Source organism: Priapulus caudatus, unplaced genomic scaffold, assembly GCF_000485595.1.
Source record: "Priapulus caudatus unplaced genomic scaffold, Priapulus_caudatus-5.0.1 Scaffold261, whole genome shotgun sequence".
Taxonomy (NCBI): domain Eukaryota; kingdom Metazoa; phylum Priapulida; class Priapulimorpha; order Priapulimorphida; family Priapulidae; genus Priapulus; species Priapulus caudatus.
Window position 1 is genome coordinate 261,337 of NW_014577322.1, and position 25,983 is coordinate 287,319.

The 25,983-nt window shown below is 42.6% G+C and overlaps 4 protein-coding genes across 4 annotated transcripts in view; 1 reads left to right on the forward strand and 3 right to left on the reverse strand.

Annotated features, from left to right (window-relative positions):
- LOC106808223 (glucosidase 2 subunit beta-like) overlaps positions 1–4,117 on the forward strand; it is an 8,070-nt gene extending 3,953 nt beyond the window's left edge. The window contains 3 exon segments of the mRNA XM_014810847.1: positions 115–320; positions 1,095–1,334; positions 1,526–4,117. Coding sequence (XP_014666333.1) covers positions 115–320; positions 1,095–1,334; positions 1,526–1,624 — 545 coding nt within the window. The 3' untranslated portion in view covers positions 1,625–4,117.
- On the reverse strand, positions 3,228–12,789 carry LOC106808229 (peflin-like). Its single transcript, XM_014810856.1, has 5 exons — positions 12,705–12,789; positions 7,650–7,764; positions 6,239–6,403; positions 5,791–5,934; positions 3,228–5,262 (listed from the first exon to the last, which is right to left on the reverse strand). Exons 1-5 carry the CDS (start codon positions 12,741–12,743, stop codon positions 5,036–5,038), a joined length of 690 nt encoding a protein of 229 aa, XP_014666342.1. The 5' UTR covers positions 12,744–12,789; the 3' UTR covers positions 3,228–5,035.
- A 5,215-nt stretch (positions 12,790–18,004) lies between these two features.
- LOC106808230 lies at positions 18,005–19,341 on the reverse strand. The gene is made up of 3 exons (XM_014810858.1): positions 19,276–19,341; positions 19,067–19,163; positions 18,005–18,738 (listed from the first exon to the last, which is right to left on the reverse strand). The coding sequence occupies exons 2-3, from the start codon at positions 19,117–19,119 to the stop codon at positions 18,204–18,206; spliced, it is 588 nt and encodes a 195-aa protein (XP_014666344.1). The 5' UTR covers positions 19,120–19,163; positions 19,276–19,341; the 3' UTR covers positions 18,005–18,203.
- A 1,619-nt stretch (positions 19,342–20,960) lies between these two features.
- Positions 20,961–25,983, reverse strand: part of LOC106808224 (tyrosyl-DNA phosphodiesterase 2-like) — a 55,556-nt gene continuing 50,533 nt past the window's right edge. The window contains exon 7 of the mRNA XM_014810848.1: positions 20,961–21,042. Within this exon, the coding sequence (XP_014666334.1) occupies positions 20,961–21,042 (82 nt within the window). The remainder of the gene's footprint in view (positions 21,043–25,983) is intronic.

Consider the following 25,983-nt stretch of genomic DNA (forward strand, 5'->3'; position numbering starts at 1 on the left):
CCAAAACCAAAGGCAGTCTACGTATTAACACCTGCTGCACAAACGACCCTGAAAGAATACAAAAGTTCGTGGACCGTCGGAGTTTCCAATAGGCAATGAAGACCCTCTCTACAGGTGACGTCATCGTTCACTTCAAGTGGCTTCAACTTCGTGACACTATCTACAGGTTGACCTTCACAGCATACGGGAGGAAGGAGCGTAGCAATGCTGACTGGTATGAGGCTCACTGGCAAAAGATGCATCATGTAACGGAAACCAAGAGGAAAGCACTGCTGGCCAACAAACAGAACCCCTGCTCCAACACACGTGACGCCCTCAGAGTGGCACGGCATAATGGGTAATGCTATCCCCCGGGCGTGGAGGGAGGTGACCGCAACGTGGCAGCACTAGTGTTAGGATAGTGTTAGGATTAGGGTTAGGGTCAGGGTTAGGGTTAAGGTTAGGGTTAGGGTTAGGATTAGGATTAGGGTTAGGGTTAGGGTTAGGATTAGTGTTAGGGTTTTTGCATCATGATATCTGTCCCCACATCATAGATTAATTTTTGTGGATCCCAATGCCTATATATAGTGCGGCGACACATATATATTTAGTGTGAGGGTTAGTGTTGGCAGTGTTGGAGTGAGGGTTACCGTTAGGTTTAACGTTTTGAACGTCATCGTCAACGTTATCACGTGACCTCCCTCCACGCCCGAGGGATAGCAACACCCCTCTGCAGCAGCAGCAGCAGCAGCAAATGCCCCCACCGAAGGCCGCCATAGCCGAGCCGGTGTGTGACGAAAACTGCGCGATGTTACGCTTCCCGCTATACGGATTCGCGCGCCCGCCCTCCTTCGGCGCGCGAATTCGTATAGCGGGCAGCGCGAGATGCTGCGACACACCGAGGTCGCGAGACACACCGCGGTCGCGTGCGCCCAGTCCCGCGGAAGTGCGCGGCTTAACCGCTCTCGGCGGTCGGGGAACAACGCATCTTTTGCGCAACGCCATCTTGTACTCGGTCTCTCTGGGTATATATTAGATATATATTAGTGTATAGATATTAATATTATATCATACAATAATTTCCTGAGCAGTTAATTATTTGCATTTCTTTTCAGCTATATGGCAGGGCAGGTGAATACCACAAGCTCAGCAAAATGTGCTTCAAGTTTGACCACAGTGGGTTTGTGTACAACGTGTGTCCGTTCAAGCACGTAGATCAGCTCACCAATACCCATGGAAAGCTCAGCCTGGGAGACTCTCCTAATTTGAAGCTAGACAGGAAGACGGGAAAGTGGGTGCTCAGTATGTTCCGTGGCAGCACAGCAGGATGTATGAACAAGGAGAGGCAATCCAAGGTAATGAACTGTGAATGATTCACATGCACACACAAAAAGAATAAAAAGAAAGAAGTGATGTCAAAATCATCCGAATAATGTAATTGTCATCGCTATACTTCCATCAATCTACTCTAGTCATGAAACAAAAGAGACATATCGTTTTGTCGTTCGTTATCTATTCGTAACCGGTGATGAATCATGTTTTGTAGATTGTGTTCGAATGTGGAGTGGAAGACAAGGTGCTATCAGTCAGCGAGGATGAGAAGTGTATCTACGAGTTTCATATGTCCACCCCTGCAGCATGCTAACAACCTGGCAGCTGCTCACTACCGCCTGTTGTCATCCGTTTAGGTTGTGGTATCTTTTGTTATCCTATCTTCTGCTTGACATGATTGACAGGCAGCTGTATCCAATCAGCTTCGCACTACGACCTTCTAAAAACAGTGCTTAGTGCTGCTGGGTCCATATTTTGGCATGCGTCACCGTACAATGTTATAGTTTAGCTTGACTGACTTAGCATCAGTATCTAGGGGGCATGTTTATCTTTCTAACGCAGGTAGGTCTCTGGTAAGCACACTGTGAATACATCTATGAACAGACAACATAAAGGAAATGCTCAAGCTAACCCAGATTGTAAGATCATTAGTACGTTAATTGAATGTTAATTGTACCAATTTCGTGTGTCTATTAGCTACTCCTAAATGGTTGAAGAGGCCATAATAGTATTGGGTTTATTAATACTGTATCAATTTGCCATCTCGCTTTTTGGGGAGGGGGTAGATTTGAAGGAAATCTTAATCCTGTATGCAAATAAACCTTATTCGTCAAGCATGCACCCACATTGAACAGTCCTATGAAGAGATATTTAGGTTACTGTAGAGTCACTTATTTTCGTGGGTTCCAATTTTCGTGGTTTCAGTAAAAAATACATGTTCGTGGGTTCTTAAATTCGTGGATCAAGCCTTCCAAGAATTTTTTTTCAACAACAATGCCAACAAACAGATTACTAACCTGAACTATATATGTGACTGATATAACTGACATATGTACATAATATTTCGTTGGGTACATAAATTCGTGGATTGATGGACCCACGAAATCCACGAAAATTAGAACCCCACGAAAAAAGGATTTTACAGTATTTACATGGTGTTGGTTTCTGTAATTTCCAGATTTTTAGAGAATAGTCTATTTATTATTCGGAATAGAGCCAGATTGCATAATCCAGAAAGAAGGGGATGGATGGCTCATTTACATTACACAAAGCAAATAGACTAAATTTGAAATGAACCCAATAGCCCCCTCAAACCAAGATGCAGGTATGTGCGTAAAATGCTTTGAAATTTTAAGCACTAGTTGCCACGTTGTAATAAGATGCAAGCCATAAGGTGTGTGTAAGCATTTCTGACCACATAGAAATAGCTTGCCGATAAACGATAATTGTATAGCACTTGTTAGGGTGACAAAGAGTTACAGGTTAGAGCATTCCCATTAATTAATTAATGGTTAGACAATGCTCTTGTTTATCATTGGGGAGCTTTGTAGTTCTCATTGATTTCTCATTCAGCAATGAGAAAGTCGTTTATAACGGATCAAGAACTATCATAGATACATTCAGGATGTAAATATTAATTATAAAAGTTAATATAACATTAATTTTATGACATATATTCTATTTTGACATTAATTAGCAAAGCAGTTTAATGTAAATAGTTATTTAGTAAATGTGACAGCACATCAAATACCAAACTAGTATGTCATCTGCTAGGAAATTTCATTCCAGTAATGTGCAGTTTTAAATGTGAAGTTACCTAAACAAATGAAAAATATATATGTATACACGATATTGTGAATAGAAAATATTTTGTTTGGTACAATCTGTTTACTAATTAAAATCATAAACGTGTGCTCTCCTGCCAAAAATTTAATATTTATTTCATAAAGTATCTTAACATGTGTAAAGTTACACTAAAGTCAGTTGATTTGCACTTTTTTTAAAGTGCATGCACTTTAGATTCATTTCGGGTTCAATTAATTACAATTAAGGCACTAATCCGTATATTGGACTTTTATTTTATGAATGCAATGTTTTAAAAATCTAACTAGATGTTCCTTAGTTATACATTTCTATATAATTCTGTGCTCTACGTCAGCAATAATGGGGCTTGATCGATGGAGATATGTTAAATATACGTTTTCAGACCGAGGAATAGTTTGATAAACATAAAATTCCACACTTGCAGTTGCTGTGAGTACGGACATGATTGACGAACGCAAAGTGTACCACTAACGAGTCCTAATAACCAAACAAATGAATATACAATTACACATTAAGTTATTCAAGCCATTCTATAAATTGTATAAAATAACGCATGAACTATAACATTAAATGCCAACCAATAATCAACAGCGGTACTTGCTCACGATACATGTAACACTTGTCACGAAGTTGTATATACAGCTAGATTAATTACCCCTTTATTCTAAATTCAAAAAAGCTCTGCAATGTGCATATTTTTACGAACACCGGCATGTAAGCGACGTTCGAAAAATTCTATTACAAGGCCTTGGAAAGGATCAGCACCCAGTTATGTGCGTGACATCTCGCTTGCTCTGGGTAAGGCTGACTTGGGATCAGTATGTCTTCCGCGCTCGTCGCCGCTGGTTACTGTATCACTTACTAGTGCACTAATTGATTAAAGATATTTCATATAAATTGCCAGCAGACTATATACGTGAGGTATAAATGAAATATACATTTTTTTTTTTTTGCTCAGACTTGGGTCTCTTCCCAAGAACTGCCACATTATATAGGTATATAGTTTACAGGTATTCCAAACCCCGCAAAATCTCGGATTCCAAGACACTTGGTCCCAAGAATTTCAAATAACCTACACTTAAACGGTTGTTAAAGGTGAAATCAATATTCATTTGTTACAGAATATACCGGAAAAAGATCAAGTCAGAGAGAGCTAAAACATTCTCATACTTGCTACAATATTAACGTTCATGGTAATTCGATAGAACTGTCACCTCATTCAGTCTACAACTATAGCCACCAGTAATATTTAGGAGAGAAAAAACATTGCAAGAGCCGAACAAGAGAAGGACAGAATACTACAAATTTCACTTTTAAATTTAGCTTCAACTAAAACAGTAACGTCATTTAACTCAACACGTGGGATGGTAACATGCATACTAATAATAAAGCAGATATAGAGTTCAGAAATAGAGGTGGCCAGGACATGTGTGTGGATGATGTCTGCACTGGACTGACTGGATAGAGCTGAACAGATGAAGCATCTGTTTATACACAGGTTTTTGGTGGGCGCCGCTCCATAAATAGGGGTCCACCAATGCGTAAAATTTTAGAATCTTGTAAACGCAGAAAATTGCATGCAATATTCCTCTGAGATTTTTTTTAGCCAAATGGAGCGATTCGGAAAGGCACCTCCCAAGTAACACATCATAGATACAGTCAGATACAAATACATTCAAAGGTCGGCTTTTTTAAGGGACAAACTACTCTGAAAAACATTTCAACATTCATCATGATCAAATTTCGTCGTCATCGGTGCAAAATTTTAGAAATAATTTAAATGGCAGGTAGTAGTTCGTGACAGACCACTGGCGTTCGTCCACGCCTCGCCTCGCCTCCAACTTCCACGTACTTCGCACACCTGCGACGTCCACCTTAGACTGCCGCCGCGCGAAGCCGCTCACGGTTTGCTGCCAAACACAATACCGAGGAAGTCGTCGTAGGCGAGCTGGACGGTGCCGGTCTGGTTCACGTCGCGCTGCCGGAACGCTTCCGTGTAATTCTTCATCATCACAGCGACGTTGATGAAGTCGTCAAACTTGAGGCTGCGCCGGTACAGCTGATCGTACTTGTAGAGGATCGTGTTGACGATCTGCGGCGATACCCTGTAGCCCATGTCGGTGAGCACTGCAAGACAGAGCAGCGGGGGGGGACGTGTCACGCGCACGTTGATACAATGCATGTCGTTCTGTCACATATTATATTATATTATATATTATTACCTCCGCCAAGGAGATTATGTTTTCGCCCCCGTTTGTTGGTTTGTTTGTCTGTCAACGGGACATCTCAAAAAGTTACGGACGGATATTGATGAGATTTTTTGGACGGGTTGGTCTTGGGCAGAGAACCAATCGATTAGATTTTGGTGGTGATCCGGATCCAGATCTGGACCCAGGAACTTTTTGAAGGATTTCTCATCATTGATGGTAGTGTAGCGGTTTACTCTCTAACCGCTTCGCTTCGCTTCGCTTTCGCTTTCTCTCTCTGTATGGATTTATGATGTGTCACCGCCGCGTTAAACCCGACTACAAATTATATCGATAGCTATTGTATGGGGGGACTGTTAAGCTGTGGTAGAGGCTTGCTATCTCCGATTGCTCTTGTATTATATTATATTATATTATATTATAATTATATTACATTATCAGGTGTTACCTTTTGCTAGCTCAGCTGCCTCTATGTTTCCAGACCGGTCCATGTCGTATCGGTCAAAGCACTGCTTCCATTGCTGTATGTAGTTCCACAGTGATTGAAACTCATTCAGATTTATTGTTCCACTGTTATCTCTGTCAAACAAGGCTGTAACATGTAGAAAAACACGTTAGGACTGCCAATACTATTTATAATCGGACTCTAATTTTGCATGTACATTCTAACAAGTTGGCAATATAATATTCACCCCATGTACTAACGATTTTATGATTACTGTTTTTTAATGTTTATTTAATTATGATTACGGCTACTGTGTGCACAGACTTATAGGAACTATATTGTCAGCTGCCACATAAAATGATTTAAGCTAGTGGCTAAATAGTTTAAACAGTCACGATGTGAAATGACTATCCTACTAGAGGATGGCTGTGTAAAAATCAACCACACTCACTTATCAAGAGTCGACAAGTCTCCGAGCTGAACTGCGACCAGCTGTTGCTTCTTAGTGCCATCTGTAGCTCTAGTAAATTTATCTGACCCGACCTGTCCTGATCCACTGCAACAAACCAGCTGTAGATCTGTGGATCCATTCCTGGTGGAGCGCCACCCCAACTTCCTGCAATAAAAACAGTGAGCACACTCTCAGTGTCTATACTCTGCACTCTTAATTGCTTATTATGATAATAATAAATATGTCATCCACGATAACTCACAACGTGTTGTCATTTTACTGACATGACTATTGCTACTCGTGTACCAAAGTTTTTCTTTGTACAGAGCATAACCATGCTCTAAAATGCTATTAATACACATGTAATTATATATACATACACTGTATTACATGTACACATTTACACTGTATCATACATAGTATAGCTACATTATTTATAACAAGTTAAAATATAAATGACTGATGCTAACACTGTAATCATTGCGCACATCAAGAATAACATTTTAACTATAATAAATTTAAAAACAATTAATTGTAAACCACAAGAAACACATGTGCCGCTTATATTCCGCACACCAATACCTCCAGTTGGAACGTTCATATTGAACTTCAGTCCACAATGGAAGATGAAGTGTAACTAGTGAAGAAACAGGCCAGCAGTTCCCTTTTACCAGTGGAAACACCTGCACAGGAACTATATCCTGCATTTTACCCTGCTCGGCAGTGCATGTACAGGAAATGTCAACCTACAGTTTAAACAGGTACCAGCCAACAAGCAAAACGGCATTGCAGTGTGTGCTCAAGCAATGTGTCAATAGTGAAGCGTGTTAAAGCCGGCCAGGGTATAAGTTTCTTCGTATCCGCCATGGTGATGTCGTCCATCCGAGCTTAGCAGTGTTACTTATGACTTATAACCAACAGAGAATACTGAACACAGCCGACTTTTCCATATATACAACTTACCCTTTCCTACAATGCAGAAAAAAGAATGACTGAAAAAAAATACAATTGAACAAAAAAATTGCGACACCAAATAGGGTGACCTTACTGCTGCAGGAATGCATCCCAAACGCTGAAAGCAACTGTGCTTGATTTTTGTGTGAAAGCTGTATTATGATGTATGCATTGTATCGTGAGTGACCTGTATCGTCCCACCCCCTAATTAAATCGTCCCACCATCATTAATTTAACAATCTATATATTAAAGTTATTATTTCGAACATAATCTTGTGTTTTCCCCACTTTTACGACACCTACTGTTATTTCTTGAGTAACAGCAACTGTCTAGAGTAACGATAAAATGTCTCAGAACCTTTGTACTTAGCTATATTCTCCAAAACATGCACGATTCGAATTTTAATTACTCGTTTTGATTACGTTAATTTTATAAATCTATACATTAATGCATTACCTGGTTGCTGGCCAGGATAGCCTTGCTGTGGAGCATACTGTTGTTGTTGTTGTTGTTGTTGTTGTTGTTGTTGTTGTGGGTAACCTGCAGGAGCTCCATGGTAGGCTGCTCCTTGCTGCCATTCAATTAAAAATTAATTTCATTAAAACATCTTCCTACAAACATTGGTAAAGTTTCTACATTATTGCTTGCAAAACACATTTTAGCTGTTCAGCTTGTGAAATAGGCAACAATATAAAACATGGTGCTAATATACAAAACATGAATAATTGGTAGAACTTATTAAAATCTTACTGGAACTAGGATATAGATTTACCATTGTATACTCTAACCAGACGTCATGTGGCGACAGACATGGCTGCCACACACATGCAAAAAACTACAAAATAACTGTGTAATTGTAGAAAAAAACATGACGAAAACCACATCGATGATGAGACAAAACCAAATGACTTACCCAATTAAATAAACAAATTAATTTATTTCCAGCCCTATGCATGTTAGGGACTTCCATGATGCATGTATACTTAGGTCGAGTTTCTTATAGTTTATATACCCCGGTAACTTTAGGAAGTGTTATGAATTGGGGATCTTTGGAAAGGGTTCTGTACTGTGTGTTATACTAAGAATGTCATTCTTTTCTTGTATTACTAGCTATAACTTGTGTAATATACATTTCCTAGTGTTTATGAACCCGTTTCTCCATTCTTTACTTAATTGATGCTTTTCCCTTTTAATGTTTCTTTTGTTGTCTTTGGCTTCTCCCCATCCTTTACATTCGTGTCCCCCTCTACTACTCCTTTAATATTATCCCATCCCTCACTTACTCAACCCTCCTTCTACTCCACCTTTACCTCCTTGTCTTTCCTCCCCCCTTCCATCCTTACTCGGCCTTTCTCTTACCTTCATACCTCTATCTCATTCACCTTATTTTCCCCCGTCTTTACTCCCCCACCCCCACATACTTTCTCTTTTTTGCCAGCTCACGTACCTGGTCCACAACCTTTATCTACAGCATTGGTGTTTAGTTTAATCTCTGCATTAGTAGTAACATTGTGTCAACATATTAAGTTTCATGGTTTCACAGTGCTTTAACATAACATAAGTGCCACCATTTCACCTCAGTCAGCCTCCTTCTGAAGGGAGCACACTCATAGACTTGGTATAGATTGAATAACACTGGTTTTTAATTGGAATTTTTACATCGCACACCTCGACTAACAGTTCTTGGCTAAATGTGGGAAAAGTTATATTGGCATCTGGGACACACCCATAGCCATGATTCTATTTGCACTGTGACTGTGAGCACGGCAACATCGATGTCGCCATATTATCAACTTGAAAATATTTTGCAACAATAGTGCATTCCCCGTGCATTCAGTTATTCTTGACACCCAACAACTTGTCCATTCTGATTCTCTGCCCATTTTTCGCATTGACGGATACCAATGTGGTTTGGGTGCTTTTAAGTTTTATTGATGGAGGTTGGCAATTCGTAAACACATTTTAATATCAGTTTAAAAGTGTCAGTTAGCCGATGTGTCCCTGGTACCACTTCAGCCACAAGTTCTGTGGGATCGTGTTCTGGTTGGTTGCGACGGGTACAGTTGTCACTGCGCGAAGCCTGCAGTGTGTAGCCTAAGCTATACTTGGAGTGAGTTCTGCAAACTAGGAGTGAGGAGTAGGAGTCAGACTAAAGGTGTGTTCACACGGACGTTTATTGCCCGAGACTAATTAGGCCCGCACCAAATTTGGCTCGAGCCGAGCGTTCACACGGACGGTTTTTCGAGGCCGTGCCGAGTTAGCACGAGCCAATTTGGTCTCATCAAAAACGTCTGATCAGGCCCGAGCCAAATTTTAGCACCAGCTAAATCGGTAGAGCGGTAGATGCCACGAGCGTCGAACATGTGCTTCGACGAAATAAAGTCCAAAACAGTATAAAAATTCTGTGAGAATTTGACAGACAGTATTCACTTGCGTACGTGTAAACACTGGCGCCCACAGGTCTTAAGAAAGTAGAAGCATAGAAGGATAAAATCCTCAGTGATAATAATAAGCAGGCGCCGTAGGCGCGCTGCATGCTAGGGGGGTCGGTTCAAGGATAGAGATGATGTCCAGAATGAGACCTATGTCATTTTCGTAAATGTGGGGGTAGGCCCTTTAAAATCGACAGGGGTGTTCTTGAAGGTGTTGTTTGTTCATTTCCACTGAGGAACAAAATGTAGGAACAAAATTGTTTAACCCAAAATTTACTGGAAGCACTGTAAAGTAACAAGTCCAGTGCTTCTATCTGCGGGCGCCACTGCGTGTGAACGCTCCGGGTATCTCCGACTCAAACCGGTCCGAACCAAATTTAGCCCATTTAGCTCGAGCCAAACCATTTCCGTGTGAACGCGGTATAACTATAAGACTTATTGTTATAACTACTGTACTGGGTTAGCTCTAGTAACTATAGCCCGCGTACGGTTGCCGCTGGTACGCAGGCTATAGTTAGGCTAGACCGAATAATTCTGTCCCATATAACCTTTTTTATATTTTGGTGAGGGTTATATTGGGACAGAACGGGGTTCATTGAAATTTCGTGAGATCGCATGCAAAATGCATGAGCTGCGAATGCGGCCCGTACGCCGCTATTGGCGCGAAAAAAACCCTACCGTTCCCTTCTACATGACTTTACCTTGCTACAGATATGTGTATACATTCACTTCAATCGTTACTCACTTCTTAAAAGATTGTTTTTCAGAAACCCGCTTCATTCCACTTTCGTAAATAACATTCACCATTTTCAAACAATCAGATCAATCAGAGCGAGTGTTACAATAGCCTGGTTCTCGCTTGTATCTGTGGCGCTGCAGGAGGGCTGATAGACTCACTCTGATTGGTCTGATTGTTTGTAAATGGCGAATGTTATTTACGAAAGTGGAATGAAGTGGGTTTCTGAAAAACAATCTTTTAAGAAGTGAGTAACGATTGAAGTGAATGTATACACATATCTGTAGCAAGGTAAAGTCATGTAGAAGGGAAACGGTAGGGTTTTTTTCGCGCCAATAGCGGCGTACGGGCCGCATTCGAGCGCATGCATTTTGCATGCGATCTCACGAAATTTCAATGAACCCCGTTCTGTCCCAATATAACCCTCACCAAAATATAAAAAAGGTTATATGGGACAGAATAATTCGATCTATGGTTAGGCCTACAAGTACAAGAGCTATTAGTAGTACTTAGTAATAGTACTAGTAGTAGTAGTAGTAGTACTGCCTACTGGGTTAGCTCTAGTACTATAGCCCGCGGCCCCGCTTACATTCCCTGCAGGGGAAATGTACGCGGGCTATAGTACTACTACTAGTACTAGTACTAGTACTAGTAGTAGTCTAGTAGTAGTACTACTAGTACTACTAGAGCTGGGTTAGACCGAATAATTCTGTCCCATATAACCTTTTTTATATTTTGGTGAGAGTTATATTGGGACAGAACGGGGGTTCATTGAAATTTCGTGAGATCGCATGCAAAATGCATGCGCTGCGAATGCGGCCCGTACGCCGCTATTGGCGCGAAAAAAACCCTACCGTTTTCTTCTACATGACTTTACCTTGCTACAGATATGTGTATACATTCACTTCAATCGTTATTCACTTCTTAAAAGATTGTTTTTCAGACACCCCGCTTCATTTAACTTTCGTAAATAACATTCGCCATTTACAAACAATCAGACCAATCAGAGCGAGTGTTACAATAGCCTGGTTCTCGCTTGCCAGAAGGCAGAAAGGTTTTTTTTTTAGGGTTAAGGTTAGGGTTAGGGTTAGGGTTAGGTTTTTTTTTTTTAAGTGCCTAGTAGTCATATCTTAAGTGCCTAGTAGTCATATCATATCGCACCGGGTGCTCTCGCGCCGGGTGCTCTCGCTTGTATCTGTGGCGCTGCAGGAGGGCTGATAGACTCGCTCTGATTGGTCTGATTGTTTGTAAATGGCGAATGTTATTTACGAAAGTTAAATGAAGCAGGGTGTCTGAAAAACAATCTTTTAAGAAGTGAATAACGATTGAAGTGAATGTATACACATATCTGTAGCAAGGTAAAGTCTAGCTTTAGTACTATAGCGTCTTACATTAACTGCCGCTGGGCTATGATCAACCATTCGAATGCTCGGGACCACTTACTACAGCCAGTCGCGCCGAACTATGTATTTCCGCATGTGGAGGGGTGGGCGGGTTGTGTTGGTTGTTGACAAAAAACATTGTTGTTGTCAAGTAACCAAAATTAATAATAGATAATTTGTTCATATTTTCCATGGACAAAACTATATTACATCTCTTTTGATCGCTTATTTTTACTGAACAACAACAATGTTTTTTTCACAACCACGCCAACCGCGCACCCCTCCACATGCGGAAACATAGTTCCTGCCCGCTGACTGCGCTGTGCAGCGCGCGCCAGAAATGGCCGTTTGAAGTTTCGCAATCGAATGCTTGTGGTCACAAGAAATTACCGGCAAGTTACATTGCAAACGATGTTAGAGTTGTTCAAATTTTAGTAGCGGCCTATAACTTACAGACATATTCATTTCGGATAAGCAGGCATTAATTGCTACCACAGGACGTTTTTTAGCGAGATACATTGGCGGATAAGTTGGTCATTGCTGCCCCATGGTCGGTCTATAGCCCAGCGGCAGTTAATGTAAGCGGCATATGTACTTAGAGCTAGGTAAGATCCGTGATGAAAGGGAAACCGGTAGGGTTTTTTTCGCAGCAATGCGGCGTACGGGCCGGCATTCGCAGCGCATTGATTTTGCACTGCGATCTCAACGAAATTTTCAATGCACCCCGTTCATGTCCCATATAAACCCGCACCAAATATAAAAGGTTATAGGGACAGAATTATTCAGGTCTTAGGAGCTGGGTGGTGCCCCTGTCACTCATTGAACTATAAATTAAAATTAATAGCACTGCTGCACATCACTCTAACATTTTCAGAGCTAAATTAATCAAAGTAGAAATAGACGACCCCTGCACTTAAGGTTAGTTGGTAACACTTAAAATAAGAGCCCAATGATCGCATACCTGCCCCGGCATAGGATACCCTCCTGGATAGCCTGCCATTTCAATTCACGAACATCTGAGCATTCTAAAGTAAGATACGCAGCCTTTATTTTCTTCTCTACCACACGATGGCAGCACACGTCCGTAAACGGAGTCGCCATTCGGCAAACCTCGGCCCATTCCGGAAAAACGAATGTATTCGGGCATTGACCGATGGGGCGAGAAGTTGCGATTGGGAGTTCCCCAAATGATAACCGATACATTGTATCATGATTGTATATACATTGTACATTGATTGTACATAAATTGTTATATTGTTACTATTGTACACTACATTTTACTTTGTATACGTGTGCGTGAGTGCGTGATCGTTACACTGGTGTTTTCGTGGAAACAGGGACATATATAAATGAATTGAATAAATATTTGATTTGAATTGAATTGAAATATAAGTATAAGGCTGTGTTCCTGCACGGTACCGTCGCCCGAATTTTTTTTCTTAAAAGTGGTAGGTAGGTCAGCGCACTCTATCGCGCGAATACTAACTACCGTTGCTTTTGTACGCTATTTATATTATAGATTTCTTACGATATATACGATAACCTACCCTTAACTAACCTAAACCCTAACTAACTCCTAACCCTAACCTATTATAATTAATAGAAATTTAATTTAATTGTTGCCTAAAATTACTTGTTGTTATTCCTAAAATGTTGTAAATAAATCATGTACTATTGCGTTAATTGAAAAAAAAATGCTTAAACAGTCAAGCATAGAAAAATACAGAAAACAGGAAATAATTAGAAACGGATGCGGATTCGATCCTGCCGACCATTCTTAATTGGCGCGTAGGCCTCTAAACCGTTACCTGCTGCGAATACTTGAAAATTGAATTTTGGATAATGTGTATTACTATCGCCCCAGAGAAAAACACGCTACAATCAGGGCGTCATTACCGTCAGTACGTGACTTTAAGAGAAAAAAAATCGCGCCCAAGGTACCGTTGCAGGAGAAACACGGCCATAATAATAAACAGATGAGACCACAGGACTATTCTAAACACGATCCCCAATGCGAGCACCCGCAAGGTGTAGAAGGTAGGGACACCACATTTCCACGGACTTTATCAAATCGGCACCTTTTTTAGATAAAGAAAGTGAATGTTTCATTAAAATACCATGTGCATACGACGGTCTTTATTTTGATTGTTAGTCTCGGCGCGGCGTCTATTGTGTTGAACTGTCAATCATGTTTTACAGCGTACTATAGCATATATCCACTATTTGTTAAAAAATTAACGTTCCCACAGTTAGAAAAATGGCGGCGACTTGTGTTTAGAATTGTCATATCATGGTTGGCGGATTGCCTGAACTTGCCCCGCCATGACCGCAATTGAGTGTGGGAACGGTTAAGTTTTTTACTGGCGACGGATTTACTCTCCTAACGGCTGTCAAATATCATCGACAGTGCAAAACTATACAGGGGAGGTTAGCTCACAAAGTAGGGTAGGGGGATGTGCTTATTTTTATTGAGAAATCAAAAAATTTCATTGATCTCGGACATTCGTAAATTTGTAGTGTCCTATCTCCACACTTCGGTGCTAGCGCATTGGCCGGGATGTGTTAGATATAGGGCTGATGGATGAGACGGCGTACTTATGGAAGCGTTGCGAAAGGAAGGTGTTGTCCCAAGCGCATAAGCCAGAATCTTGAGCGCGCAATTCCGGCAAGTGCGCACCGCGCCGGGAACGTCTCACAGTATCACTCTGGCAGCTATGGATCCATGTGAGCGCGAATGAATTGAGGCCGGCGCGCACGGATCCATAGCTGCAGCGAACAGTCGCTTTTAGTGGGGGACACAGAGGGTAGAATTTGGGAGTGAACAGGGTGCAGTTGTTTAAAACTGTAACGAGTATCTGTCTCGTAAACCGAGGCTGTGTCACGCGAAATCACAGGAGACTGTCGAAAATTCTGACATTCGGCGAACCCTGGCCCAGTAATGGAACGGCTGTCGAAGCAGGAAAACCTACAGCGCTCTTGCGCCCCACCGCTGCAAACGTTTTTGCAACGTCATATGGCAGAGGCTCGTGTCCGGGAGTTGGAAAGCGTGCTCCGCCTGCCCGCGCCTTATAGCCACTAGACTGGGCACTCTCTCGCGACCTCTCGGCTAGCTTAGTCCCTCAAGCTAATCGGGTGGGAGCGAGTCCTAGTCTGTATATATAGCCTGTGCACCTCGAACCTTCTGAAAGAGAGTCTAGGGCCTATACTAGAAACATTAACAATTTACGTAAGTTAAATAGATTCGTATTTAGTTAAATTATTTTATTTAGAAACGCTTCAAGTTGCCTGTGTCTCAGTATAGGCTAGGGGTATTCTACCCTAGCAAGCGCGTTTCTGCTAGTCGTAGTATTAGTAGTACTAGTGGTTAAGGATAGAGGAACATGAGTCCCCCTATTATATGGGGCCCATGGTATGGCATGGGGGAATAAAACAATTGTCATTTACATCATATAAATCTTATATTTAATCAAAAATAATAGGTTAGGGTTTATGGTTAGGGATTGTCTTATTAGTAAGTTAATTATAGTACAGAGTTAGTCATGTATTATATTACTATTACTATCTGTTTAGCTTCTGCGGTCCTCGTAGTTATAGTATAGTACTAGTAGTGCTGGTAACTTAGTAGTATCTTAACTACTAGTAGTAGAACTAGTGGAATTATTGTAACATGTACTTGGTAGTAATACAAGTAATTCGTAGCCGTAGGGTGTGGAATGTAATACAGTCTTATCTTGTGCGACTAGTCTCAGTCTAACATTATCTTTTAATCGTCATATCATAATGGCAAACATCGACATAGATTGGAGCGGTAAATGGATGCGAGAAAGTTCATTGCGCAGTGACGAGCAGGGTAGACGGCTCGACCTTCATCAGGCAAATATCGTTGGCTTACACTGTAAGTGAGTTACCAGTTAGGTGTCGAAACTGTGCAGCCGCGCGGCAGTTAGGTCAGTGCAGTCGTCCGGCGTTTTTTTAAAAAAACTTGAAATGGTACGGTAGATGGGATCGTTTGCGCCGTCTAGCGAGTGGCGATGACCTTCCAAATTATCGTCAGGCATAACATCAGCGAAAAGGGAAAATTATTTTTCTCAAGCCCACGAAAACGGACGGCGCACGCCGAGCACAAGCAACAAAAACGGAGTATATTGATTTTACTCATGCCTACGTGCAGAGTCGAAAGGCTTCTGCATCGGCCGGGAAACCTGCTCAATTGACCGATTATACGGCTTTATCCCACTACAAGAATGCCTCGTGAAAGTAATTCTAAATAAGGGCGAGCGAGTTGTCTGAACTGGCGCCAACGGTGCGCTGTTTCGCGGCTTCGCGCGTATACGGCCGCTGCCAGATCGTCAAGGCAGTGGCTACGGGTACGGTAAGGTATCTTAATGTCTGCGAGGGCTACGGTCGGGAAGTCCATTCGCTTTCATACTAGCGAGACAAAGATGGCGCGGCGGTTGGCGCTAGATTTCGAAATAACGCATTTGCGGAAATAAAATTCACACACTTTAGATTGTTTAGATGAGGCTAGAACCTAACCCTAACGCTCTAAACCCTCAACGCCAAAAAGGCGGCTTCAACGACCGGACGGCTACCGTACCGTAGCCACATGGCGTATAACAAAGTCAAAAATAGTGTTAGGGGTCGTTAAAATTTAATTAACAAGGCTTTCGGATGTACATCTCTTTACCAGTAGAGCCGCGGCTACAAGATGGCGTTGCGGCAAAGCATGCGTTGTCCCCGACCGCAGAGAGCGGTTAAGGCCGCGCACGTTCCGCCGGGACTAGGCGGCACTGCCGGGCGGTGTGTCTGAGCACTCTCGCGCTGCCGCCTATACACGAATTGCGCTGCTGAAGGAGGGGCGGTATGTCGGCGCGCGAATCCGTATAGGGGAAGCGTAACATGCGCGCTTTTGTCAGACATACACCAGCTTCAGCTACGGCGGCCTTGGGGGGGGGGGGCATTTCCTTGCTGCTGCTTTTGCTGCCCGCGCTGCGGCAGGGACCAGTATTTGGTGCTGCTGCTGGTTTGCTGCTGCAGGAGGCGCGCAGCAGGGGCCAGTATGTACGTGTTACGTAGGATTAGCTACGTGTTAAATCATTGGCACGGCCACGCGCAGCACGCACCGTGCCGTCGCCACGGGACAGCGCGGGTCAGGTTGGTAAAAACATGCACGTACGCAGCCAGGCGCCGCGGCGGCGGGTTTGGAGATAGCATCTAGACCGCGCCCAGCCCACGTGGACAGCGCCGTTACGCGTCTTCGTTAAAACCTTGTGATAGACATAACGCTATACCGGCCAGGAGCACGTCATCGCTTAGCGGCAATGAGCGAGCGAGCGGTGGTCGCTGGATTGACAGCATTTCTTGGGGTTTCTTGTAGGAGCCACTACGTCTTACTCTTGAGGGCCGCCACCCCAAAAATGTTTAGGGGCCGTTTGGAGATGGCTCTAGGCGTCGATTGCGAAATGTCCGGTTGGATTCCGCCCAGTTTTCGCCGGAGTCGTTTTCAGACCCTGTCTAAGTTATCTAAGTGGACAATAAGGGGGCGGCGTATTCGCTGTTGGGGCGCGGCTTCGCTGTGCGCTGCGCGCAATGACCAGGGCCGCAAGTCCGTCAAGCATCTAGAATCTGAAAAAAAATCGTTTGCTGAATTGCCTGATAAAGAGATTACATCTCGAAAGCTTAATTAAATTTTAAATGCCCGTAACTAATTATTGACTTTTGATTATTTGATCTTACATGGGTGTTGCGTGGTGTGATGGTGGTGTGACTGGGTGGGATAGTGGGTGATAATGGATAGGAGTTAGATGCAAATGTGCGAGTGAATGTTGGTTCCATTGATGTAATGGCTGGATGAGGTGCAGTAGTAGTATAAGTAAATATCAGGAGATAATAGAGATAAGATATTCTATTATCTACTCTGATAATATATATATATATATATATATATATATATATATATACATACATAAATAATACAATTTCAATGAACAAGCTTTTCTCTGACAAATTATTGCAGGAGTTGATAGGAATCTGGGTCGCGAGTGGGGGTGAGTGGAGGTGGGTGCGGTGCGAGTTGTATTGTGGTTGGTTTTGCGGGCAGGAGTTGCGGCGTGCCGTGTTGTGGAGAGAGATGGAGTTTCAACTCGCCCTCCCTCGCTGCGTTTATTTAAAAATCGCTGTGACATAATATATAACCATGTAATATTTGAAAGCATAAATAAATTTCAAAATCTAAAAAATCCAAAATCTAATACAGTTACATAAATTGCTACACAGAAATTCTTATTCAATCTGTAAACAATTTAGACATTATTCCTATTGCAATGAGAAAGTTCATTGTTACAATAATATAGTACATATATACATAACGCATTTACAATTTGCCTCTAAAATTAATTCAGTTGGCACTACCACCTTCATGTATGCTTATGGCATAGTCCTCATGCATGGTAGTGTTCCACTAACAATCAGACATGCATGGTTTGCTTTTCCCACGAAATACTGAACTTCTGTACTTCTTTATGATGGCTTTATGTTTCTTTATTTGCTCTTTCAGTTCCATATTCTCAGTTAGCAATCTCTGACATTCTGAAGCAAAGTTTGGCACAAGGTCAGTCTGGGTTTTGATAGACACTAGACGTGCTTTTTTGCACGTTTTTAACTCTCCAACAAAATCACCTTCTGTAGCAAAGTTTGGCACAGGGTCAGTCTGGGTTTTAGTAGACAATAGACATGCTTTTTCGTAATTAGTTATGCACTCTTTTATCTCCTCTCCAGAAGAACCAACTTCTGGAGCAATGTTTAGCACAGGGGCAGTTTGGGTCTGGGTGGACAATGGTGCTGTTTTGCAGTAATTGTGCATACATTCTTCTGTCTCTTCAGCTAGAACTTGTTCTTCTCTCTGCTTGTTTAGCATTATTAGCAAGGCTGAAGCTGCAGTATTCTTGCTTGCTATGTCATGGTTGAATTGTGTTCTGCCTTTCCTCCTCACGCACCTATTGGTAAAGCAATAAGACTATAGGAGATACCAGTTTCTATAAAATGTGCTTTTCAGATGTGGGTAGGTAACTTTGGCTATACTGTTCTTGTAATGATTATAATTATCAGTGTATATGTTTGGTACCCAGCTAGTCAGAGAGCATGAACTCCTAAAACAAGTATGAAATCTGATGTGCTATTAAATTAAAAACTTCCATGTACGATATATCAGGCCGATATCATATCTCAATGTGGGCTACAAAAAAATATACATTATGGCTTGGTGGGCTATATACAAGATCAATACATGTACTGTACGTGTTATTTGAACACATGAAATCTTACCTTTCTGGATTACTTTTTAGATTTTGTCCACGTGTTGATGTACCATTAAACATGGGGGGAATGAAATCTGGATGGATTCCTTCGATACCTTTCTTTTCTGTTAATATTAAAGAAAATGAGATTATTACATGATCAGAAACTGGCAAAGCATTCTCTTCAAAAATCAACAAAATTCATGGGTTTAGCATATTAATAATATCTGGATTTACGTTGGATCAATCCTAACTTGGGTCCCTGGAATGTCACGACTATCTCAGGATAACGTTACAGTTAGGGTTAAGCCTAGTTCACACTGTGCGATTTTCTACGCTGGCCGCTTGCGATCGATAAATACGGTGCCAGGTCCGCGCGGTGTGTCCGGCCTCCGTGAGAGGACTCCGTCCGGTCTCTGTTAGGATAGTGTGATGGTTATTCCCTAGGGATAGGGTGATGACAAAGATGATTTATGCTACACCATGATCTTAAAGTAGGTTTGAGTGCTCTATCACATTGTCGTTGGTCGGTGGCACCAGTGGTTACAACATATGTAGCCTAGTGCAGGCACTTGAGCCATTTCATTAATAAAATGTTCGTAAATAAACACAATTTTATTTCCTTCCAAAGTTTGAAATGTTATGTACTCTCTATTTGCCGAATAAATTTTCTGTTTTTTCTGAATTTCTAATTCTATCCTTCTGTATTTTTTACACCGTTTGTCCATGTGTGGTGAGAAAATTGTGTGTTGTAAGGAGCAATTGATCGTCATTTACGTGAAAATTACTAGGCAAACATGCAGTGAGTAAATAAACAATAAAACTTTGGTAGCATATACAATTTGTGTTTATTTACAATCATTTTATTACTGAAACGGCTCACTTGCCTGTGGTGCCTGGGAAATTACGTGCTGGCGATTTTTCCCTACTCTTCACTGTTCGCGATTCTCCTCTAGGTATCGCTGACTGATCAATTGCGGTGATTTGTGTTGATTTGCGAGACGATCGTTCACACAGGGAGCCCAGTCTGGTGTTCAGGTGGTACAATGCGCAGGATTATTTCCTAACAAAGAATGTACAGAAAAGAATCGATTAATAAAACACGTCAGAAAGCTATGCGGGTATAGTCCCTTCACTCCCAGTACCTGTATGGGAGCCGAAGGGGAGTATACACGCCGTAGAGCTAAATGTGGTAACGTAAAGTAACACAAACTGAAAATCAGTGGAAAATGTTGTTTGCGCTGAATGAGTTGAAAGATTCCCGCTATAAAAGACGCAATGTATTAACGTAATTAGCAGCTAGGTGCTTGAGCTTTCTCGCACCTGGCTGGCTTGAGATAAAATACTAAATAGCGGCTAATATAATCTTAATTCTCAATGTCTGAGTTTGTATGTTGTATGTCGTAGTGTTATGTATGTATGTGAATGTATCGTACCCTAATGGGCGACCAAACGCGCCCAACGCGATCTGGATGCAATTTTCACAGAGGCGAATTTCCTATACGGCCGGGAGAGTGGTTTCCTAGACGAAAAAAATCTGTCAAGTCGCGGAACTCGCCGAAAACATTCCGTGGAATTCGTCAAACTTCGAGGACAAATGTCAGCACTCACTGTACAGTGCTGACGAACACAAGAAAAATCCGAATGACTATTCTTTCCCTCGACTTCATCAGCTGCTGGTATGGAAACCGGAAACCAATCTACTAGAAGCCCGGCGCACTACGTGGCGATTTTTATCGACAGTACCCGTCGATTTTTATCGGCTGGTACTGTGCGATAAAATCGCCACGATGCTGGCCAGCCGCGCGACAATGTCAAACAACCGTCCTATTTGAGGCGACATACCACTGTATGAGACTGTAACGTGACATGTTCAAACCACACCCTAACGGGCCTGCCATATTTGATCACGAGCTTCAAAATCATTCATGATTGGTTAAGTGCGCCAAAACTGTGTCGGGATCCAATCGCCAGTGGCACAGCAGCACGTAGCGATTTTCAGCACTGCAACAGAAATATCAAACTGGTTTGATATTCACAGCGCGAGTTTCTGGCGTCGAAAATCGTGACGCGCGGCAGCGCACAGACGTGCGATTTTCTCGGCGATTTGTTGCCTGGCGACAGACATGCGCCCGGTTCGTGTCCGACGAAGAATCGCCGACGGGTGTGGCCGCCGGCTTAAAACAGAGCACAACCAGGAGCCAGTGTCAGAGGTACTACTCAGTACTCACCTCGAGTTTGAGGAGTTGAGTTCAATGCACGATCTTCAGATGCATTGTACCTTCGAGAGAGCGTATGCATTTTCTCATCCAGTTAGAAAAGATGTTCTTAATTTCATGTGGCATGGTTGCCGGCCCAAGTCAGCACTAGCAATATCCAGGTAGACACAGACCCCACTCGCTGCCCGGTCCATTCCTGATGTGTCCCGGGTACTATGTTGTCCCAGTACCAGTGTAACTATGTCTTTATAGGCCTGTCTTATCTATAGCCAGTGCTGCGAAAGTAGAGCGTTGTCGCCGGTTTGTCCCGAGACAACCACAAGTTTGTGGCCGGACCACCTAACCAGTCCTGAGACATTGTCCGGTGACAGACCAAGAAAAAAGTCTGAAAACAACGCACTTTATTATGTGTTCTGCAGGGCGTTCTCCAAGACCTATGCCTGCACGCCGCAATAATCTATGGTGTGGGAAAACGCGAGGCCGCATACCGAGCTGCTATTTCCACACTGTATATCGAGAGGATGAGATGATAATTTAATTTTCAGCTGAAATTTGTTAAGTTAGCAAAGCAGAGAGGAGCGAGCAAATGCGCGGACCGTGAAGTGATCGCCTGCTAGGTCCGGGGGCCATGTTCGCCCCGAGATTTTTTAAAAGAATGGCAGAGTTTGGTGGCATTCTAAGCTATTCTGAACAAATTATAGGAGACTCTTGAATCACCTTTTCAAGTTGTCAAAAGTACAAACCAACTATAATAGAAAATCAGGGGCTCGAAAATAGCAGGCTTTTTTTTAATCAAGTGTCTAGACAGAATATATTTTCTGTTTCCGACCGCCGTCGCGTTGCAGTGTTTTACATCAGACATAAGCTGCCTTGCCTGCGACCAGATTTAATGAACAAACAACACATGCGAATGGGAACAATCAGGTGCATGTCATGGCACACAACATCACGCAGCGAACAGTTAACCGGACCCCGCCAGGCCAGGCATGGTTGGTTACTGAGTCAGCTACCGTGCAAATTCTCACCCTGCTACTCAGCTGTGAACGAGATGTTTCTTTTCTGTAGCACGTCAAAAACAGATGTGACAGCTGTATACTTCGAGCTGTCGCGCTGACTGTCGTAGCCGCTACAGTCTACAGTGCAGGCGCTGTTGAGGTATAAGATTTAAAGTGTTGTTACATTGTACCCCCCTCACCAGTTTCTAACGAATGTAGACGTTCACAGCAAGAAATCCGACTCCCTGGACTGTCCAAACCGCGGGAATTTCCGCGATACCGCGGAATGAATCTCATCCCTGTATATGTCAGGTTTTTTCTGATGTTATGGAGAGGTAACTCGATTGAACCAGCAAGCAAACCAGCAAGGTTCACCCCCATACATTTTGGGTAGTTTTTATTCCCTTATTATTTTGAAATTGTTGCCGATGGCGTTTTGCTCCATGCAAAACGAAACAACAGCTATGCAATGGGATCATGTTGATATCCCGAAAGTAAAAAAAAGAGAATTGTCGATAAGTCAGAAGTGGAAGGCTGTACATGGGTATCTCAAAGGTGCTGCACAATCACCATCTCGCTGCAGATCTACATTTTCAAAATGTATTGGGGAAGGAACCATACCGCCGCAACGCTTGTTTTTCACCCCCTCCTTGAAATCCCAGACCCGCCACTGAACGCAATTACACTATCTTGGAACAGAGAACAATGAACAAAAATGTCGCCTTTCACCATGGGCAACCCAAAACAAAGATTGCCGAAAAGGTAGAGAGCCGTATGAATGTGAGAGGGAGGCGGAGAGGAGCCATTAAAATTAAGTCCATCCACTATTTATGCGGGCAGTTTTGCTGTTTATTGGCGCACCGCGCTTGGTAAAAAATCGCTGGCTACAACCAATGTGTTTAGGGGGTGTTTTCTGAACGCATTAATATATTATGTGATTGAAAATAGGAGATGTTGGGGATATTTTTTGGGACAACCAGTAAATTGTTTGCGGGACAACACCGATTTGATGGCCTGGTTGTCCGCAGCGACAACGCACATTTTTTAAATTATTTCGAGGCACTGTAACTGATATATGGAATTTCCTTTATTCATTGTACGATCTCACAATGGACTAGCGTACGTTGGGGAGCTCAAGAAGTTGGAGAAGCCAGGAATCTGCTAGCATATTTCCACCGAGAATAACACGAAAAACTTGTTTAGTCAAGAGGGTTTTTGAAATGAAAAGGCCAAACCCATTCGTACATGCTCTTATAATAACTTTTTGTCATTACACCATATTACAAGAGCTAATAATACAAGGAGTGTACAAGCGGAAACACGGGAAATAGTGGCTATTTCACCGACAACATTATCTACTTTGCCCTGCGAGTCGGGTAATAAATTGTCATGTATTGGCATTAAGGCAGAATTCTTTGCTCTCTAAAAGCAAGACGCAACCGCGCAGTTGTCAATACGATACTCCTAAGGCGGAGAGATATCGGCTCCTAAACCTCCGCTCCCCACTGCCGAACGCCGCCTCCGAATCCACTTCTGTCCCCCATCCCTTCACGCCCGCCGTCACCTAGTCAGCAGTCCAACCAGGAAATATGCTATCAAAAAACTTTTGAAGGCATTTTTTGTTAAAAGCTGGCAACCAGGCTAGACAGTTATCCACTGATGTTCCCAGGCTGTTCAGAATCACCCGGTGCAACTGGCATTTGACCCTTGAAGGTCAAATTGAGGGGGGCAAAAGGTCAACTGAAGGTCAAAATTTTATATATTTTTGTAATTTTGTCTGTACTTTCATATAACATTGATTTTAATCGAATATTTAATATTTAGACTGAGTTATAAGTGTTAACATCTAAAATGAATAGCGTAAATGTGAAGAAATCTCGACGAAAAAAATAAATGCAAATTCTCCTTAAAAGGGTTGCTGTTTTTGTGATATTATATAATACTTCTTTGAGATGATTGCTTCCCTTTACGAATTTTAGATTTGACAATAGCAGGAATGATTCAAGTGCTTCAATTCCCAAAGCCGCTTAAGTAGTATCTTATTCTATAAATTGCGGAAATTTCGTGTGTGTGTGGTGTGTGCATGTGTGTGTGTGTGTGTGTGTGTGTGTTGTGTGTGTGTGTGTGGTGTGTGGTGTGTGTGTGTGTGTGTGTGTGCTGTGTGTGTGCCAACGTCACAACACCGAAAACACAATGCAATGTGAAAAATATAGTAGTAACCAATAAGCGGCTCCATCTAAGAATTTTTCTAAGTGCGCTCCATCTAAAGGCCGCCGGCACAGGCCAGCGCGATTTACAACCGATGAATTGCAATGAAGCGATGAACGAGCGATGAAGCGATGAAGCGCTGAAGGCGATGTATGGTGTGGCGCGGCCTTGAAAATCGGCCATCGCGTTCAATGCGCTCACTCGGTTGCAAAGATGCAAACATGTTTGATTGTGGAACGATCACCCGATCAAAATAGAAATCGTCTAACAACTAGAACGCGGCAGCACCTACCATCGCTTCATCGCTTCATCGCATTGTAAAAATCGCTGGTGTGCCGGCGGCCTTAAGCATTCCATGTCGCTGTCGCGATCTAATCTAGGCCAGGAGAAATGTGTAACCAATATCGTTTTACATTGTTTCTTGCTTTGGTGTAAAAATTGGGTTAGTAACAAGTGCCGACAGCTAATGCCCACAAAGCAATAATAATATTTTTTATCGCTATTAAGGTCATTGATTCATTTGGTCAGCAAATGAAAGTGCGGCCTAGATAGAATGTGTGGGTTGACGTCATGCAATATTTGGACAGAATGGCTGGCACAAGCTCCAATGATGGCGATGTGGAAAACATTATTACAAGGCTAATTCAGGGACATGATCTGGGCCATGAAGCACTTAGTCGGAATCAAGTTTGAAGCTTCTGTGATTGGATCCAACAGGCAAAATCCTGAACTCCATCAGGAGTCTGGTTGTGGCATCGATCAGCAGTAGTCAGCATTGTCTAAGAAAATGGTACGAGAACGCGCCCGAGAACACGCGAATGCCTGTTGAATGCTGTGGCTGAATTCCACGAACTCCTCGACCGTACGAAATATGTCAGAAGAAAACTGACGAATTCAACACCGATGCTGAACGGCAGAATCCTGCCCACACAAATGCCCTCTGGTGAAGTACCTTGAGATGATGGAAATACCTCTTCGCATTCGTCCGCGCTAATCGAGATGTGATGGGTTGTTCCATCTTAGATCGTTTGCTCGGCAATGTTACCGTTAGCTGACGATACTGAATGATCATGTCAACTATGCCAAGCATGGAAGTCCTGTTTCGCATCGCTGAGAACATGAAAGGACTCGCGCAGACCGCACCAGAAGTCCACGAAGATTCTGGGGCAAGGATTCGTAGTGAAACGACACGCCATGGAGATTTAAGCCAGTTCCAGTAAGCAACCTCAAAGGCCACTCGAATTGGGTTAAGCAAGGTATGCAAGCTCTCAAATGGTATAATGTGGCATGCACTCGGAATGAACGGCAAGGGACAGTTCTCTCCCCACACTTGTCAGAAAGGTCACAGATATCAAGATGACACCCTGCATGCTATTCAGTCTTCGACACGACAAGATTTCTGAAAAGATTTCTCATTTGTAAAGGGATGGTCGTTACCATCCAAAAAGACACGGGATTTGATGCTGGGTGTCCAAGCTTGAGGCACAGTTCTTGCTGACGATTTAAGGCGTTCACATACCGAT